At 36.5% G+C, this 19,321-nt stretch overlaps 2 protein-coding genes across 3 annotated transcripts in view; one reads left to right on the top strand and one right to left on the bottom strand.

Moving 5' to 3' along the window:
• The window catches only part of REPS1 (RALBP1 associated Eps domain containing 1), a 40,192-nt gene extending 28,314 nt beyond the window's left edge, over positions 1-11,878 (top strand). The window contains exons 10-19 of one of the 2 annotated variants that reach the window (XM_009077928.1): positions 1,286-1,373; positions 2,195-2,296; positions 2,844-2,916; positions 4,956-5,074; positions 5,835-5,899; positions 6,933-7,118; positions 8,274-8,369; positions 8,948-9,096; positions 9,728-9,833; positions 10,901-11,878. In XM_009077928.1, the coding sequence (XP_009076176.1) occupies positions 1,286-1,373; positions 2,195-2,296; positions 2,844-2,916; positions 4,956-5,074; positions 5,835-5,899; positions 6,933-7,118; positions 8,274-8,369; positions 8,948-9,096; positions 9,728-9,833; positions 10,901-10,969 (1,053 nt within the window). In that variant the 3' untranslated portion in view covers positions 10,970-11,878. The remainder of the gene's footprint in view (positions 1-1,285; positions 1,374-2,194; positions 2,297-2,843; positions 2,917-4,955; positions 5,075-5,834; positions 5,900-6,932; positions 7,119-8,273; positions 8,370-8,947; positions 9,097-9,727; positions 9,834-10,900) is intronic. The other variant, XM_009077927.1, reaches the window with a different exon arrangement.
• The window catches only part of CCDC28A (coiled-coil domain containing 28A), a 17,692-nt gene continuing 9,468 nt past the window's right edge, over positions 11,098-19,321 (bottom strand). The window contains exon 4 of the mRNA XM_009077930.1: positions 11,098-11,359. Within this exon, the coding sequence (XP_009076178.1) occupies positions 11,357-11,359 (3 nt within the window). The 3' untranslated portion in view covers positions 11,098-11,356. The remainder of the gene's footprint in view (positions 11,360-19,321) is intronic.

Here is a 19,321-nt window from a genome sequence, read left to right as displayed (position 1 = left end):
GTGAAACACTATATTCAGCCTTTGGTATGGGAGTATAATTTGCCTTCTCTAAATGAAAGTTGCTAACATGTTACATTGTTTCATGTAAAATTAGATTAATGATGTGAATTATATAAAAACCCATGTAACTATCTGAGGCATGGTCTTTGTAGTAGCTGCACATTAGATTAGAGCAGAGGTCTGAAGTAGCTACAGCAAGAGTGATCTTTGCATGATAATCACGTTTCCACGAGGGGGGGAAAAAGGTGGTATATTTTAAGGTGGTAACTATACCTAAAAGCCTCATGCAACAAGAGTGTTTGAGCTGTGACTAGAAAGTGGTTTCTTAAGTTTCTACTTGCAACAGGAGTAATAAAAGTCAGTTAAAACACCTGCAGACAAAATTAATGTAAATGTATTATGCTTGGTGGAGTTATCTGCTTGAGTAGTCAGAACATAAATAATTTCTGATACAAAGGTTAGTTGTGAAACTCCTTGTTATTTCTAGGATAGAATATGGTTTGGGCATGGGTTTGTGCCGTCATTGTCCCACCCATTCGTATATTCTGAATATAGACAACAGTAAAAGGACTTCAGATAGCTATGTCCATATTTTAGGTTACTTGTGAGCAAACAAAGGTTTAGAGATTTTCTTTTCTAGGCTGTCTGCATTCAGTCTCCAAACGGAAGGGGCTGTCTATAAAGTACATTAAATGGAGCCTCTTGTCTGAATTACAAAGAAAATGCCACAGTGTAAGGTCAATGCCTACCTAGAGGTATATTCCATAGGATTTATTATATGAAAGTTTAGAAGATTTTCCTATTTTAAAGACTTCAGAAACTATCTTAAATTACTAAAAATGCCTGCTTTATAGAGCATTACTCATCCTATTTAAAGAGGCCATAATTTTCTGAGGCATCAGAAGCAAAGCTGAGGTTTTGAATTGTGATTTGTCTTGGTGTTTGGTTAGGTTTGTTTTTTTCTTTGATGTTCTCAAAGTAACAGATATCTAATACACCAAAAATGGTGGAAAGCCAGTAAAATTCAGGTGCTATTTTCAGTGCAGTTATCTATAGAAACATTTCTAATGTCCTTTTAAAGTGGTATGCTCAGTTATGCTTTATTGTTAGAGAGACTACAGCTTAGAGAGCTTTGGTTTTACGGGTATATTCCATTCCCTGAAACTGTAAATAAAGTAAATTTATTAAATTTTGTTTAGAAATTACATTTCACAAGATGTCAGAGACTCTTAATAGAACAGTTTAAAACTAGATTAACATAACTTAACTCTGATCTCCTCCACAGGACACTGCAATTGTGCACCCAGTTCCCATAAGAATGACTCCAAGCAAAATCCACATGCAGGAAATGGAGCTTAAAAGAACTGGAAGTGGTACGATATCTTCTCTCGCTAATTAGGAAAGTTTTATGCAGTTAGAGTTGGCTTTACTTCCTTGAACATGCTGTTTTTCTTCACTGTAGATGAATATATCTGGAGTTGTAATCAGCATAATTAATGAGGTTTTCTGAGTGAAGAATTGGAGTGCTGTTCAGATATGTGCAGAGTTTGAATTGGCCACGTGCTACAGTGAGGATTTCACCATCTATACGAGATCATTGCTTGGAGAGTAGTTCAGGAGCATCAGCATCATGATACAGATTTGATTTATTTAGGCCTCCAGGAGAATGTCTAGGTTTCCTTATTAAATACTGAAGGAGACTGAAGATGGAGATCATAGCCTTTATTCATAAAGCTTGTTCTACTGGTCAGAAATACTGAGTTTATTATTTTGAAACCTGACAGCATTTGGGAGTATTGGCAGGCCTTTTTTTTAGTACTCTGGTCAATAGTAAGCAAGGTGGTTTGGTAACTTTCTCAAGGAACAGTGGAATATTAATTTAGTGTTGTGTGCAAGTATTTCCTGAAGTCATGGAACTCATGCACAGTCTTCAGCATATGAGAATAAACAAGTATCAACAATAAATTTCTTTTAAAATTTCCTTGGCCATGTAAAGAGGTGAAGATTCACAGCTCTTAATGTTGAGAAATAGAAATAACACTATTACAACGTAAAGCTTCAGAGTTAAAATACACCTGCTTTGGTCTTGAGTGCAGCACTTAGGTAAGGGCAGAAAACTAAAGTAAAGCTTTGGCATCAGAAGTAAAGTCTAGTTTGAATAAATTTGTTTATTTAGATTTGTTTTTTCATCTAGATCATGCTAACCCTACTAGCCCACTACTTGTGAAACCATCTGATCTCCCAGAAGAAAACAAAATTAGTTCATCTGTAAAATTTACAGCTGGAAATACAGTTAGTAAGTATCAAAGTGCTTTCTGGTCTCATTTCTTGCATTACACAAAGGGTAGATCTGATATATTCTTCAGTGAATGAAAACTTTCTAGATAGCAGGAGCTCTAAAATGAGATAAACTTGTCCTAAGAATAGAAACATTCTGATACAATGTTAGAAGTAGTAATTAAGACAGGTTTACTGATGTCACTGGATGTCATTCTTGTTCACCAAATTGTTGAAATGGTGGAATGTCACGTGTTCAAAAATTATTGCTTACATTTTGTATTTTAAATATAACATTATTGTCATTGTTTACTCATCAGTACATCTCAGTAGTAACTAACAACTGATAGCATTGGGTCAGTGGAGTTGGTTTGTATTGGATCCTTCAGTTATTCAGACTCAAGGATTGTGAATCCTGACCAGATGATGACTTTCAGGGAAGCAATACAAAGATATAAACATTTTTTAACGATACAAACGGGATATTTGAAATGACTTGTTACTTTTATCTTTTAGGGTATGCTAATGATAAAAAGCAAATATGAAACAGTACTTTCTTTTCCCAGCAGATGGTTACAGCAGTTCGGACTCGTATACTTCAGATCCAGAGCAAATTGGAAACGCTGTAACACGACAACGGTCAGTAGAGCAGCAACTGAAAAAAATGAATAAAAGGTGTTTAAAGAAGCCTGTTCTGAGCTTCTGGTTATTTGAGAACTAGCTTGTAAAATGATGGTGAAATGGATTCCTAACCTTAACGTTTAGGAATCTGAGACAGTCTGATTTCGAATGCATTGACGACGTGTTGCTTTTGTTAATGTGTAAAGTGAAAATTAAATAAAAAGTAGTCTTAAAAAGGTGTCTGAGGTTGGCCAATCAAATGAAACTCCACATTCAGTCAGAAATCTATATTTATAAAGACTTTCTCCTTAAACACAAGGGAACATAAGCACAGGAAATCATACTGTTACTTGAAAACAATTTTTTGTATTTTACAAAATATCCATTTTGGCATTATTGGAGAAGGAGCCTGTGACACTGTAGCATAAAAGAAGACTAAAACATAAATTAGGAATACCATGTCAGTAACTCAATCTCTTTTAATAGTGGACTTTTACAAAATAAAGGGCAGTCATAGGCCCAGCGTAAATTAAGGGATTGGAGGAAGCTATGCAAGCACATAGCCAACAACTGCATCATCTGACATAAGAGAATGTGCTGTACTAGCTGGTGCTAATTGTTCCACTTAAATCTGCCTGAATAGAATTAAAAACTAGCTATGCCATTAACCATCTTACAATCAGTTTCAGAGGTAAGTTTCAAGACAAAAATAATTAGGGTGACTTCAGCAGCAAAGAAAGATTTGCCTCTCAGTACAGCAGCCTGAAGAATTCTTTCCTCCATTGTTACTTAATGGCAAATTTGATTCTGTCCTGCTTCTGTGTATGGTTTTGCACTGTCAACATGATGGTTTCAACATGCTCTGTTCATCTCCGATTTTGGTTTGGGTTCTTTTACCGAACTTGTGTAGATGAGTGAAGCTTTATGGAGTTGCCTGTTTGTGGCACGCAGATTCAGTCTAGACCTGGCAATGCCCAACCAGGAAATTTTTTATCCCATTTACTCTTTTATTCTCTTCCACTGGTATCTGTTCTACCAATTGCAACTTTATATAGAGATGACATTGTCCTTAATAATACCATTAGTCCAGACTACTTTTTGTATTTTCAAAAAGCAAAAACTGACAAGGCTATGTCAGATAATGATACTTCAGGAGTGTCCTTAAACCACTTTCTCCCTTTAATTCTACTTCTGCCTTTTATACTAGACTAGCTAGAGGCATGACCCAAGGAGTCGGTGTAATTAGATTTGAATTTCATCAGCTGGAAAGTTACACAGTGTTGCAGAAGCATCATCAGAGAGAGTATGTTAAGAAAATTAACTTTTTCTGTTGTAATAACTCAGTTTTCTGTCTGGACTTAAACATTCGGGAATCCCAAGTTTTGTGTGAAACTTGGGTACCTTTTGCCTCTCCCAGTTTTATATCTTATGATGGTTACAGAAAAAAGTTACAGAAGTCGGCCCATGAGCACTTACGAGTTAAATAAAAGAGTAGCTATATTCATGTCTGTGATTCCTTAAATTTGTCTTGCTCCTAGTTGAGAAGTTTCTGCAAACTGTTTTTAAATGGAAGCCATACAAGAATTCTGTATACAATAAATCCCACTTAAATAGCACTTGGTGTAGTACTTCATCCTTCTATCCTTTCTGCGTGTGTTCTCCATGAACTTACAATAGGTATCCACTAGATGGTGATCCTACCTAACAATGAGTTCAAATTCCTGAAGATGCTGCCAAGTATATAGATTTGGAAAATTTCAGGCAGAGAATTAAATCGCTATCTCATACACCAGGATGCTCCTTGAATTCAATATACATGGAGGCAGGTCCAACAAAAACTCGATATTCTTTAGCAGCATTGAACTTACCCCATTCAAAACCCTATCAAAGAATACTAGAAGTTTAAAACTGATTTTGCAACCTTCAAAATCAATGGCAATCAGGATTTTTCTCTCTGTGTCAAACTTTATTTTTTAACTGCATACTTTGAAGAACTTTTGAATTTTATCTCTGTTGTAGCTGCCTAAAATCACTGCAGAAGCTTATGTGTTTTGCAGATCACATTCAGGAACATCTCCAGATAACACTGCACCACCACCACCCCCTCCAAGGCCTCATGCTTCTCATTCTCGATCATCATCTTTAGATATGAACAGATCCTTCTCAGTTACCCCAGGTAGATATGCTGTGCTCCTAATGTATATTATTTTTCAGCACATATATTCCTGAAGCAGACCATGTTTCTTCCTCTGAAGAAAGATTTAGGGTGTGTTTTTTAAAACACTGCTTCTGAATAAAAAAGCTGAAAACGTTGTCACTCTTTGTATTAAAATTTGTACTCTACTTTGCTTAAACAGCTAATTTTGAAGCTAATTCAGAATTCTGGCATTGTAGTCCTTTGGATGAATGTGGGAAGCAAAGTCAGGAAATAACATTTTGGTAGTGCACCCACATGCAATGAATTGTACCTGCCAGTAAATTTTCAAGGGGAGTTCTTTCGGTATCAGATGTATTAGAGATGGATGTTAAGTATTCCACTTCAGAGGAAATGATTTAAGTTCAGTTCTGATGCTCTGCTTAAGTGGTTTTATTGGACTTCTGACTTGTCATTACTTTTCAAGATCACAAAGCATGAGAAAATGTTGAGAGCCTATAATAACAATAAAAGAAAAAAGAGGACTAAGAGACGAAGATCACAAAAATGTGACTATGTCTGTACTTAGAGCTGGAACAAAGGACAATATCCATGTTCTGATTCCTTGTTTTGTCTGTTGGCCAGTTTGAAAGGAGATGTCATTACAGTTATGTGCCTCAATATGATAGGTTAATATGTAGGCAAAATGTAGCATTTTTTCATGCTGACAATTAAGAAAATTTGATTAGCATTGTAATCTGCAGAGTAACAGTCTTGGCCAAATGTGATGCGTCTTTTACAGGACAGCAACAGGCTGGAGTTGTTGCCTATCCCCCTGCAGTGCCTCCAAGACCACAGCCTTCACAGGTGATGTCACTTTTGAAATAGCATGTTCTAATTCATTGCATCATTTTTATCTAACTAAATTTTAATTTATCTCTAAAATGAATAGCATTGCTTGATATATTTTTCAGACCACCAGAATATGAATGATAGCAAAACCTAGATTATAACCAAATGTTTGCCTTTCCTGAATGAAAATGCATCTGGTGGAACCATTGGAATGGATTAAAGTAAAGATTGAGGAGGGATTAGTGGCTCTGGAGCTCTGAATTGTAGGAAGAAGAAAAGTTACCCTTTCACGTTTCTTTACCTATGTCTGTATAGTAAATAGGCCATAGCCCAGACTGAGAGCAGTCTTTCAAACTTCTGCAAAATAAGGGTTTGTCTTCCATTTGTCTGGCACAGGATACAGTTTTGCATAACATGCCTGCTCCCAAAAGGAGTGATCCCACTTCCTTTGTCATAGACTTGGTGATCAATGCAGAATGATTAGTCCGATTAGCTAGTCAGGTGATTTTGTACAAACAAATCCTCAAAAGTTGTTTTTTCTTTGTATCAGCCAGCTGAATCCTACAACTGCTGTGCAAATCTGACATGGGACAGATAAAATTGCTTTTCAGTTGTTTTTCTGCTACTTGTTTGAATTGGAGTTACCAGCAATTGAAGTCAGTCAGTGATGCAGAAATATCTACAAGGATTCAGAAATGAGCTCCAAGGAAGGAGAGGATATAATGACAGACATATTCCATATAGTGTGATCACATAAGTTTCCCTATAGAACTAGATTAAAAATCTGTGCCAAGACTGCAGAACCAACCTGGCTCTGTCACAGCAGAAACATCTACTGTTGAATGAGTCTAGCGAATGGTACATGGCATCTGGCTTTGGTCTCATCCTCTGGATAACAGCATATCTGAATTCCCTTTAAAATACTTCTCTGTGTGTGTCTTGGATGAGATGTACTTTGTCCTACTGACAGATCATAAATGTTTGTCCACTAAAAAGGTAAATAATCCTTAATGTTCTGTGCCTAAATATTTTTGCTATTTTATTGCAGGGTGCAGGTCCTCATGCGCATCGCCCAGTAGATGCTGAAGGCCTAATAGCTCATACCAGTACCTCACCTCAACAAATACCAGAACAGCCAAATTTTGCAGACTTCAGCCAGTTTGAGGCATTTGCTGCTTCAGGTGTAAACAAAGAGGAAGAAGATGAAATTGAAACGCACTCGGAAGTCTTGCAGGTGAGCAGAAATGAAAATCTTGTCAATTGCTTGATACCACCAAGTTATGAGACTCAGTGATTTGTTGTTTATTTGTTGGGGTATTTTATAGTGTCCCAATCCATTGATAGAAAGCAATTGCATTGCCCACTGCTGCACTTTTTTAGTAACTGCCAAGCACATGGGCAGAAGAATTTTATCTCAGTTCTTGCTTTTCACTTAAAAGATTGTGTACTTCTTAGCATATATACACACAAACATAACTGTGTTGGTGCATTTAAGACTTAGCACAGGCAAAAACTTCGTTCCTCTCGTTCTTGCCAGCCTTCCAAATGACTTACCAGTAACTTCTCAGTCATGTCTTAGTGAAGGAGAAGACTGTCAAGTACTGTAAACATCTGTAAAAATTCCATTGATTTGCTTTTGTTCAAAGCCATTGGACAAACAGCTGAAATGAGTAGAGCTCTGGCTCCACTCACTATTCTCCTATAATAGATTGTTAGAGATGTTTCATTGTTGTACTACACACATAGGACTTAAAAGTTTGAAAGCCTCTGGGTTTATTCTTACTAACATCATAAGAGCTAACTGCTATTACAGGAATTACTGCTTGTTCTCCTTTCATAATTTGTAGCTTTCATCCAGATTTTAAGTTTTCTGAGGTACTTCTGCATCCTCAGTTGCTCAAGTCCCCGTGGTGTTTAAAGTTCTCCCAGCTGTCAGCAGCATGTTCTTACTTCCCTTGTTCAGGAAGGTCAGTGACATAGAACTGTTTGACCACTCTCCATGTACCTCATTACAAAACTAGCTATGTTAGCTTAAGCTGCTACTGAAAACTGCTTAAGTTAAGCTTGCTGATTGTTTTGGATTGAGGTGAATGGGGAACAAGTCACATTGTGTTCCATTGGAGGGATTAGCCTTTGGCAGTAACAAATAGATAATGGTGGTACTGTAATAGCAGAAACAGCTGTAGCAGTTTGTCATCAGGCCACAGCCTCTTTTGTACTATACAATGCCTCATAACATTGGGCTTGTGCTTCTAAAGAAGACTTGAACTAGAATTTTAGGTGTTAACTGTATTCATGTGTTGGAAACATATTTGTATTTATTCTAGTTGTTGACAAATGAAATATTTGTTAAGAACTAGTTTTCTAAATACAGTTTATATCCCTTTAGGTTGAAAAGCCCTCTGATTCTGCAAGTTCTCTTAGAGTTGCCAAAGCAGATGGAAGAGTTGAAGACAAAGCACCTGCTAATGTCCCCACTAGTGCGGTATGCAAAGTACACTGGGAAAGAGAGTGCAGTTGCCTGATGTATATGAAATTATGCATCTGTTTTGATTTGCAACAGCAACTTTATACACTTCCACTTGAACCATTTTCTTAGGCCCAAAATGTGCTTGAAATAGGCACATATATGGTAAATTTTTGCAGCAGCAGCAGCTGATGGTAATTAGCTTTATTCTCAAGACAGCAGAAAATTAAGGTATTTGTAAGTGTACAAAATTTTCAAATAGATGAAAATGTTTAGTGCAGAACTTGGTTAACAGTAGCTTTTTTTGTTGGTTACAGACACGTAATTACAGGGGGGAAACTGTGCTCTGAGGTGCTGTGGTATTTACAGTATTCAGTTGTACCACAGTATTTCTACTTGCACAGTTTGTCACTGTGTAGCACTTACTGCCCTCTCACCAGGGAGTAGGATTTAGTACTAAAGATTTTTGTCAAACCATATTAGAATGTAGGCAGATGTTCATCAATAACTCAGTATGTAACACAAACAAGTTACCAGGTTATAATCCAACTGAAATGTAGTTTGAGAGAATTAATAGGCTGTGCTTTCTTCTTCAGGGTAAAGGCACCACCCCACTTGCACCACCACCGAAGCCTATTCGTAGAAGATTAAAATCAGAAGATGAGCTAAGACCTGAAGCTGAGGAACATACACAGAAAACAGGTGTCATAGCTGCTGTTCTTGCTTCACAGCCATCTATTCCTAGGTAACCCAAGAAGTGTATAAATACATCTGTTACTGGAAAGTTTACATTTAAACAGCATACACACTTTCTGTTCCAGGAGTTGCAAACGGTTTCAGTGTGTTTAATTTAGATTAATTTGACAATTTAAAAGGTTTTGTTTTTTAAACAAGATCATCCCAAAGCCTCTACTACTGAGAGACCTTTTTGAGATCTTGAGTTTTGGAGTGTGAACTCTTTTTAACTTCTACAAGTATGTTGGAAATAAGTGGTGGGAGTATTAAGATGTAGTGTTTAATTTTAAATGGTTGGTGTGAACAGTCCAGAATGTGCTGTGTGTCCTAGCATGAAAGTAGTCTATTACATTAGTCACTTCGAGGTAAATGAATGTGGTATGGTGTGTTGGGACTTTTCTAACATTGATTATGAGAAGTTTTTAAAATGCACTGCTTGCTCTTTGATTGAAACCATGTGTGTGTGTATTTCCATGTAAACAAACAGGTTAATCAAGCCAGGAAGAAGAGGGAAAATTATCAGTTTGATAAGTTTAAAAGTTCTGAAAAGAGGATTCTGCTAATTTGAAAAAGGGACTGTAAATAAGATACTCAGCTAAGTGACAAAATGACTTATTACAATACTTCTAATATATTCTCAGATCAGTGGGGAAAGACAAGAAGGCAATTCAGGCATCAATCAGACGTAACAAGGAAACCAACACTGTTTTGGCCAGATTGAATAGTGAACTACAGCAGCAGCTAAAGGTAATTCCTTCATCTTTGTCTGTTTAAGAGGAGCCTCAGAGAGCAAGATGTTAGTGATGCATAGTAGCAGGTATCTCTGCAAGCCAATAATATACATAGTACAGGGTACTGAGATAAAATATTTAGCTCTTTTTGTAGATCATAGAATATACCTAATTGTGACAAGCTTTGTGAAATCACAAAGGTTGCTTTTGGTACTATAAAACACATTTTTCAATGGGTTGATTTGCTTTCAGCTGCACTAAAATTTTACCTTGAATTATTAATACTAAGTTATCTGTTGTGGTCATCACCTACTTTAAAAACTGTACTGAGAAGAGCAACTGGAGTGGTTTGTGTTCTTCTGAAGGAAAAAGCAAACCTTAAAGGCTTAATAAAATTATAAATATTTTTAAGCAAATACAATAATCTGGAATACAAAACTTGCAGCTTAATAATTAGTACAACAGTCATCTGTTTATCTAGGTCATCTGTCATTGTTTTAGGGCTATCTGTAGGCACCATCTGAATGTGTCTCTTGCCATCTTTCTTAGCTTAAGATATCTAATTTTAAAAAATATTTTAATGTAAACATAATGAGTGAATATTCATCATAAGTGAATATGATACTGTCTAGACTGGAAGTTAGGCCATTTTAAAAACTATCAAGCCTGAATTTCACTTAATGCTGTTTGAGAGTCAAGGTGTATAAAATTCACATAAGTGGGGAAAAAATCTGTGAGTTTCTAATCCTCTAACTGAGATGAGAGTTTACCCCCTTAACTTTTTAGACTTCATTTAATAATATTATGGTTAGGTTTGCATCTGGTTAAAACTTGGTGAGTTTGGGTGGTTTGAAGAAAGGGAAAAATATTAAATGGCATCATGTTGGAGCAAAGTATTGATTTTCAATGACAAGTAATTACTATCCAGCCAATCTTCTACTCAGATTATCGGAGGAGTTCTCCAGATTCTACAAGTATGTTCGTTCTCAAAATTGAAGCTGATATTTACCAGTTTTGGTCGTGTGAGGAAATTTTTAATATTCATTCTTTGTGAACAGTCAGTAGAAAATCTTTCTTTTGTAGGATGTTCTTGAAGAGAGAATCTCCCTGGAAGTCCAACTGGAACAACTTCGACCCTTCTCTCACCTCTAAGCCTACTGCCGTTAACTGTGAATTTACTAATTTTGAAAGGGGTATTGGTTTCAAGGCCTATTTAAAGATCCATGCATCTAGCTCAGTGCACTCTATTCTACATTCAATGTTGTGGTTCTGTTTTGTCAATTTGTCCACTTTTGTATTTAAGTATTTTAATTTCAGTACAGAGAGAAAAAAAAAAAAACACAACAACTTTTTCCTTGAATGTGACACTGCCTCTCACGTCATTTTCTGTGGGCATCCGTGATCTTTGTTGGACTTTGCAGAGTTTGTCGCCAAAATTTCCAACTGGAATTTTTTAGTGGTTTCTTTTTTTTCCTATTGAAACATCTTTGCAGAAGTGGGTTGCTAATCAGTTGACTTTTAAGTACATAAACTCTTCTTTCACTATGGCATTTCTTTTGTTGTGCCAGAAAAGAGACAAACTAGTAATCTGTCATCAGCCAATGTTATTTCCCAAGCTGCCTTCACAATTGGAAAGTTGTCCAGGATTTAAAAAGCCTGCCTCCTGCAGTTCACCAGCTTCTTCAGGTTGGGAGAGTCCTCGCAGGCTGTTTGCCATATCAGCCAGATTGGGTTTTGTGATTTCTGTTGCATACATTATAGAGTATGTAACCACAGATTGCCAGGCGTTCACATTATATCCATTCATGATCTGATCCAGCCGCATGCATAGAAACATTGATGGCACAATTGGTAGTCTGTCAAACAGATCTTCAGTCCTCCCTGTCGTGAAAGAGTTGGCTGTAGACCCCAAACATTAATTACACATTACCTAAGCACCACTTGTAATTGCATGTCTCACACATTACCTTTTAATAACAGATCACATCCACCAGTCTTCACTATAACGAACTGTATTGTCAAGTAATGTGTCAATACCTCTATGAACTTCTAATTCCCAGCGAAAAGAAAAAAAGAACAGTTTGCTTCTTAGGAATTTTGGGGTACCTTCTGTCATCTTGTTTCCAGGCCTTATTTCTCTGGCATTTAGACAGGCTTCACTATTAACAGAGTTCCCCAAGTGTATCCTGCTATTCAGGTTGATGTACTGTATTAGGATTTGTTGTATATTGTACGATACACACCTTTTGATCTCATATGTAAATTTGCATTAATTGCTGACTAACAGCAGATATTCTATTTAATGGCTTCTTCTGGCTGTGGGATCATAGATGTTTCACTGCATGGATGTATCTCTGCAGAATCAGAACTAGCAATTGTGTGATTTTTACACCAATAAAACAGCACAATATTTTAATTTTGTTGATTCATCTTTACCTGGGAATTGAAACTCATTCAAATGGGGGGAGGTCTGCAGGGAATTTTTTGCAATTTTGTGGCATGTACATGAAATGCTTCATCATAATCCCTTGACCATTTTCTTCCCTCATCTTTTAGCTGTCAGTCAGAAGTGATCAAATTCCCTTGGTAATCTGTGGCTATACTCCTTTTTTTTAATCATCCTATAAACAAATTTAATACAAATGTAGCTTCTAAAAAGTAAATGCTAGTACTGACTTGGGTCAAAGAAATGTATAGTGCTTTATTCTTCATTTCTGATTCAATTTCCTTGATACTACCTTTGAAAATTAAAGATAAATGATTGCCTGCTAGCAGTTCTTAACCTCACTGTCTCACTTCTATGCTTGAATCAAACTCTCTTAACATCTGCTTCCCTTACAAAAGGATAATTCAAGTCAGATTTTTCCACTGGATATGCTGTTACAGTAAAAAACAAGTATTTTTCTTTTTGGTTATCACATACAGACTGGGTAATTAAGGTCAGTTTTTACCACTACAGCTATTCCAACATTTTTTTCAAATGTCATGGAAGTGTTACAAGTGGCTTATGTATATAATCCAAAGCAAGATTTCCTGGTGTGAAAGAATGCCACAGTTGCATGAAAGATGGTACTTTCTATTTTCGTGTAAAGGGATTAAGAAACGATAAATGGGCACAAAGGTGACATAAATTACATACAAAGTGCAAGGCTTTGACTGTAAAAAACAAGATATAAATAGATGAAAAAACACTAAAAAAAATCAAAATTAAAAAAATTAAACCTTTAAAGTTGATGGACTAATCACTTCTATTATAACTGAAAAGTAGCAAGAACAGAGTGGGGAAAAAGTTTTTTGCTCTTTTTTAAAGAAGTGGGAAAAGTGAGTCACTGCAGTTAAAGAATGTTGATTTTTTTTTTTTGAACCAACTGTATCTTGTTCATAGTTTATTTTAAAATTAAAAATACATTTTAAAATAGCACTATTTTCATATTAATATTTAAGTATTAAGCCTGTGTTTATAGCAGCAGGATTCTTAAATCAGATTTTAACATTTTAAGCTGAAATGTAAAAAGTGTTTTACATTCAACTGTTACATGTACATATGAATTTCAGTAACATCCATATCTTTCTAGTAGAATGACAAGACAGTGTCTCAAGAACTTAGGCAATCTGAACATTTTTGTGTCTTGCCAACAAATCTGTTTTTAAGAATTTTTATGGATTACTTTTAATGCATCATTCTGTATGTTTTAAACCAGTTTTTCATGATCAGAAGAACTTATAACTGAAAAATGACTTATGTCTTAAGAACATCACTGCCAATGATGTTCAGAAGTTACCTCACTTAGTAATGTAACCCAGCTTTAATCCCTTAAAAATCATCTCCGTGTCTTCTCCATTTGTTTGATCTTGATCCAGCTACTTGATACATTCTTCCTTATGAACTTAGATTGTAAGCTCTTTGGAGCAAGGAAATATGTACAGTACAGGAGAGGTGCTCTCTCCATTGCAAGTATAAATGTAGACTACTAAATAGTATGGAGTGTGATTCATGTACCCAGCTGAGATGGATGGACAGCAGCATGCATTTCTGAAACACCTGCAAAAGGTTTTGCTTTGGACTTTGTGATTGCAGGAGTGTCTCTTTTCTCGTTTGATTTGTGTTTCCTTTGTTTCTTCTAATAATGTGCCTCTTTCTTCATTCCACCTGCTTTGGAGTTGCTTTTGTCTCCATTCATTGCCTGTCTTTGGACTGCAAAGAAGATTTCCAAAATGCAAAGGTAAAAAGCTGCAAAGCCACTTTGTTTTGAGCAGTATTTTAAGTCTATCCAATGTAAGCTAGTTTTTTCAATTTTTTGTACTTCACATGCACCTCACTTTACTCGCAATTGTATAGTACATGGACTAGAAAATCTCGTGTTACTGAAAATGTCTTACGTGGGATAAACAAAGTTGAGGTTATAAAAATTTAAAATGAAAGAAAATAAATTTGCAGCATTGTTTCTTGTGTGCCATGTCTCTGTCCCTTATGGATGGGGTGTGCTGTGTTTCCACTCTACTTTTAGGGCAAACTTGAATTACTCTTCTGGTTTCAGCTATGCGCACAGTTTGTCTCTAAATGCAACTTCATGGGTGACCTAATCTTAATCATTTTTTCCTGAAACAGTGAAAAAAAAAAACAGTAAAAAAATATAATCACTGTCTCCTGACTTGTTCTAGTCTTAGTTTCTAGGAGAATGTAGTTTCATGAGATCATAATATTTACAAAAACATGTTACTTTCAAGCAAGTAATAACAATGCAGAGTTCCATTTTTTGAGACAAAGAGTTTAATTTCATGAGCAGAAGTTCAGCTTACCTTGCCCTGCATGTTGATGTACTAATTGTTTATAATATAGCTCTTTAGAAGAAAATGTGAAAACCAAGGACTTTTATTATCTAATGACAAAAAAAAAAGTTGTTTTCTTCATAGTCTTTGAAAACACTGAGCTAGAGGCTGTATGGGAAAAATATTAATAATGTCTATGTATTAATAACCAAATGAGACAATAGAGTGTTGTCCTGATAATTAGTACACAAGCAAAATATAAACTTCACAGGAGTCTTTGAATTCATTGCTTTTGTGGGGGCAAGTTTCATACTGTGAAATTTCCTTTCAGCAATATTTCTTTAAACTGACGGAGTGAGCTTTAAAGGTGCAATTTCTGCTTTAAAGATACCTTCTACATTATTTGTACCTAAAGCTTATACTGCTAACTGTACACTAATTGCATCTGGTTGTACACGATTAGAGTGTTCCAAAGCGATTTCAAGCAAGTAAGAAAGACTAGCCTTTGGAAGAACAGTTGCATATTGAGAAAATAAATTATTTCATATTGAAAATCAATGATTTTTCTGACATTTAGGGAGAGCAGGGAGTGGAATAAGCATTACAACTGTTGCCTAAGGACTTTCGAAGGTGTAGCACACGTGACTGGCTGTGTCAGACTCAGACTTGGCAAAAAGGTATATATAGTAGATAGCTTCAGCAATATGTCATTTCTCTGCTTAAGTCAAAAGAAGTATTTTGAGAACCCTTATGATATCTTAGGAGTGTGTTTCATTAAACTGCTGTGAAATTCAGCACTCTGCACTAAGTGCTGTTGTGCCTTATTTTGCCTATCTTGAACTGATACAAAGCTTTAATTTGGTCTAAGTATGGAAATACAGTGTATTTCTAGAAAAAAGATGATGAAAGGAATTTATAGGAAATTGTAAGTCAATATATTCTGTCAGAAAATGCAGAAGTGACACGCCTTGAGCTTTAACTTGTTTTTTCTGTTACGTATCCTGCCTTTGGAAGAAGAGTGCTTCTGCTAGAGCTTCAATCTATTGTCTTTCACTGCCCTCATGAAGGAACTTAGTCACCTGCCTTCTGATCAGAAGGAACCAAGAGATCACAGAAGAATCAAATGTCCCTTTGCTCTACCGGGTATCTTAAAGGAACATATTCCCTAGTTTGCTCTGCACTTTGGGGATAAAGCAGTATTGAAGCAAGAAAAATCCTGTAGAAAAGCAGTCATTTTTCACATGTCATTTTTTCAGAATTAAGAGGCTGGTAATTTTGGTGGATTCTGTAGTATCCACCAAGTTGCTTCCATAAGTGGACTTGCTAACCAAGAAATGTGCTAAAAAATTCCTTTTTGCAAACATCTGTTCACGTAGAATAGTAAAAAATTCTTTTTCACTTGTGGAGAAGAATTTTACCTATTGATTTAAGTGGGGTTATATTTCAACTGTCACCCCTCAAGACTGTCCTAATCTGAATTAACACAAAGTGAGCACTGTCTAAAATTGAAAGTAGATATAATGTTGTTCCTGAGCTAGGATTGGGTTTAACATTTTTTTGAAGATGGCACTATAGTGTATTATTTTACCTATTATTTTGTATTTCTGTCCTCCCACTGTAAATCAACAGTAAGCATAAGACAAAAGTAGGGGCAAATAGAGTGAATGTTGGATCCAGAGGAAGCTTGCAACTGTGTCTAGCAGTGTATATAAGACAGTGCTGTTATCCAGCCTGTGTTTGACAAATACTATGTATTTTAAGTCTGAATACATACTTACCTAGTCTGTTTAAATTAATGAAGAATAGGGTTGAGATTTTCAATTTTTATGCTTCATCCACATGTTTGGATGATGGAGCTGGTCACTTCAAAATGAAATTACTGAGTGAGACTTTCGGTAAGTTATGTGTATTTCTGTGTGCTTCTCAGGCATATCAATAGATGTGAAATTTTGCATGCATGCAGGTTTTTTTCCAAGCTAGTCTATTTTAAGTGCATTCCTGAAATCTGAAGATGAAAGTACACCCTGATGCAACCCTACCCTATTACATCTGGTTTAAAGCTCTGCCAATGAGCCCCACTAGTTCCTGAGCAAAGACTCTGCTCCTTGGCTGAGTAAGGTGAGTCCTGCCTGATGCCAGCATGCCTGGTGCTGCATAGACCATTCCATTGTCAAAAACCCCAAATTTTTGGTGGTCCAAACTCCATCATCACCTCTTGGAAGCAGCTGTGATACAGGAGACTGACCTTTCTGATTGTAGTAGTGTGTTCTATTGTAACATGTTTTTTATTTGCTGTTGAAGACACAGCTTTCTGGCAGAAACCCCAGCTGCATTGCCTAATAGTGTAGGATGGCAGATTTATAAACTTGGGCAGTTCAGTCATTCTGTTTATACCATGTCTTGGTGGGTTTGGTGGCAGAGAAAGCCTTTTCCTGCTCCCCATATGACAGCAGCACTGGAAGTTTGAAAACATGCTGTTGATGTTTGTAAAGTACCAGTTACTGATAATCATTTTCCTTGTAAATCCACACTTGGTGCACTTTTATCTTTCCCCAAGGTAGATTTAGCCCAAGGGGATGCAACTTTCAAATGTGTGCATGACAAAAGTTAAGAAATGGCTAAGTTTTCCATTTCAGACCAGCAGCCTCTGAAGTGCTAGGCTGCTTCAGGGGCACCACTGGGTTTTGTCTGCCTTTCTGAAGCCGTGACTGTAAGTTTAAATCAGATCTGCTGAGGCAGGTTCATGACCTTCTGACAATCGTTTCCGGACAATCTGGAACTTAAAAGACACTGCCTTGCCTTGGAAACCAAGTCTCCTGCAAATTTCAAATTTAGTTACATTCTTAAGATAAACCCTGATGTTTTTTTCTGATATTAAAGACATTGAATTTAGAGTGCATCTGCTGCTAGTGCTTCTGCAGAGAAGACAACATTCGCTGCTGCATCAGAAGGCACAGATTTGGCAGGTAGTTAATTAGGATGAAGTGAGAAGCTGAGTTCCTCCATCAAGGTGTTTTTGCACCAAAAGCCAAATCCCGTGAGCAGAGATACTTACATTTTTGGTGCTGTTTCTCATGTGCATTATACTCTTATCCTTACCGATCATTGCAGTCTGAGACTTTGTATTTTGTGTTGAATTTATCTTTGAACATCTAGAGCACTGATTTTTAAAGTGATACAGTCAGTTTCTCTGCTGCCCGAATAAAAAAGGTATGTCCTTTATTTCTCCAAAAGCAAAGTTGAAAGGGTGTGATTTGGAGCAATACTTTTTTTTTCTTTCAAGCTTTTAACAGTTTTAAAGCAATTAGAAGATACAATATAACAACAGTAGTGTCTTCACAAAAGCAAAGAAGCAAAGGCTCAACTAACATGAAGTCTTGCTATAGATTAGCACCTACAAATTAAAATATGCCAGTTCATCTGCAGCCTCTTTGCATTTACTCTTAACAACTGGTGGCCTCTCACAAGTCCTTGCTGAGAGCCAGCTGAGGCCTTGAACTGTGCTTAGATTGTTCTGTTTTATTGATCCAAATCTAATAAAAGTATCTTCTCTTCATTTACAGTGCAATTCTTGCATGGGGCATGCTTTGATGTCTTCTAACTATCCAGTGTTTTACCCTGCATGCTGGTTGGTAATTCTGGGCAGTCAAGGATTCAATATGTGCTCATTCCTATTAACTGTTCTGGGGTTTATTCTCAGGGAAGAGGGCTGTGATGAAACCAAGTTTTGTGATGATGATCACGCATAGATCACTGACAATGAATATAATTGTAATTAAAAAGGAATTAATTTCTAGTATTGCTGGTCAAAATACATATAGTGTTAGCAACCCTCAACAGTGTCTGGGATCAGGAATCAGTGTTTCCACTTGGACAGAACTGGTTCATTTTTGTGACATGTGGCATGAAGTGCCAGATTTGATCACTTCAGGAGTGATGAAATCCAAGTGCATTTAGAAGAAACAACTTTTGACACAGTCTACTTGCATCCTCCTGTGCTTTGGGATAGCCTTGGCCACATTTGGCTGCCATCATCAATTTCAAGAAATGAGCTCTGTGCACAGCTTCCCTGTGATAAGTAATCTTCTAGAAAAAAAAGTACCCTCAAAGCACTTGTGGCACCTACAAAGTCAGAACCTACAGAAGTGAATGGTTGGGGAAATTATCTACATGAAAACAGGAATTTTGATTTATCACAAGACAGAGCATTCCTACATCTGCTTCTGTCCCAGGGCAAGAGCTGGGTTTTGTTGTCTTTTATGGGAAATGTGACATTTCCTCAGTTTTTCTAATGTGTAAGATTAGAGCATCATCATCCTGTGTTTGAGGAAATAAAGACATACTCCTCTGTCTGGTTTGGGTCAGAGTGTGGCAGCATTTGTAAATTTCTACAATGAATAGAACTAAAATACATACTGTTTCAAGGGTTGAAGCATGTGAAAAATGCTAAGTATCCTGCACTGATGCTTCAGAATCCCTCTATACATTCTGTTAAAGGTGCAATACTTTGAATTGCAGCCTAACAGTGTTGAACTGGGATCAGTGGGGACACTGAATGGGTGTTACCAATCAGTATCCAATATAAAACACAATGTCATGTGGCTGTGAAGTCTCAACATGTTGTGTGTGGCTTATAAGGCTCTAATGTGCCACTGAACTCCATAGTTAATACTCCCAATTTCTTACTCATTGAACTAAATTTCCAGGTCACAGTCTAGACTTATCAAGGGGTTT

This window comes from Acanthisitta chloris, unplaced genomic scaffold (genome assembly GCF_000695815.1).
Source record: "Acanthisitta chloris isolate BGI_N310 unplaced genomic scaffold, ASM69581v1 scaffold12467, whole genome shotgun sequence".
NCBI lineage: Eukaryota > Metazoa > Chordata > Aves > Passeriformes > Acanthisittidae > Acanthisitta > Acanthisitta chloris.
The sequence above is the reverse complement of the archived record's forward strand: the minus strand, read 5'-3'. Positions and strand labels throughout refer to the sequence as shown.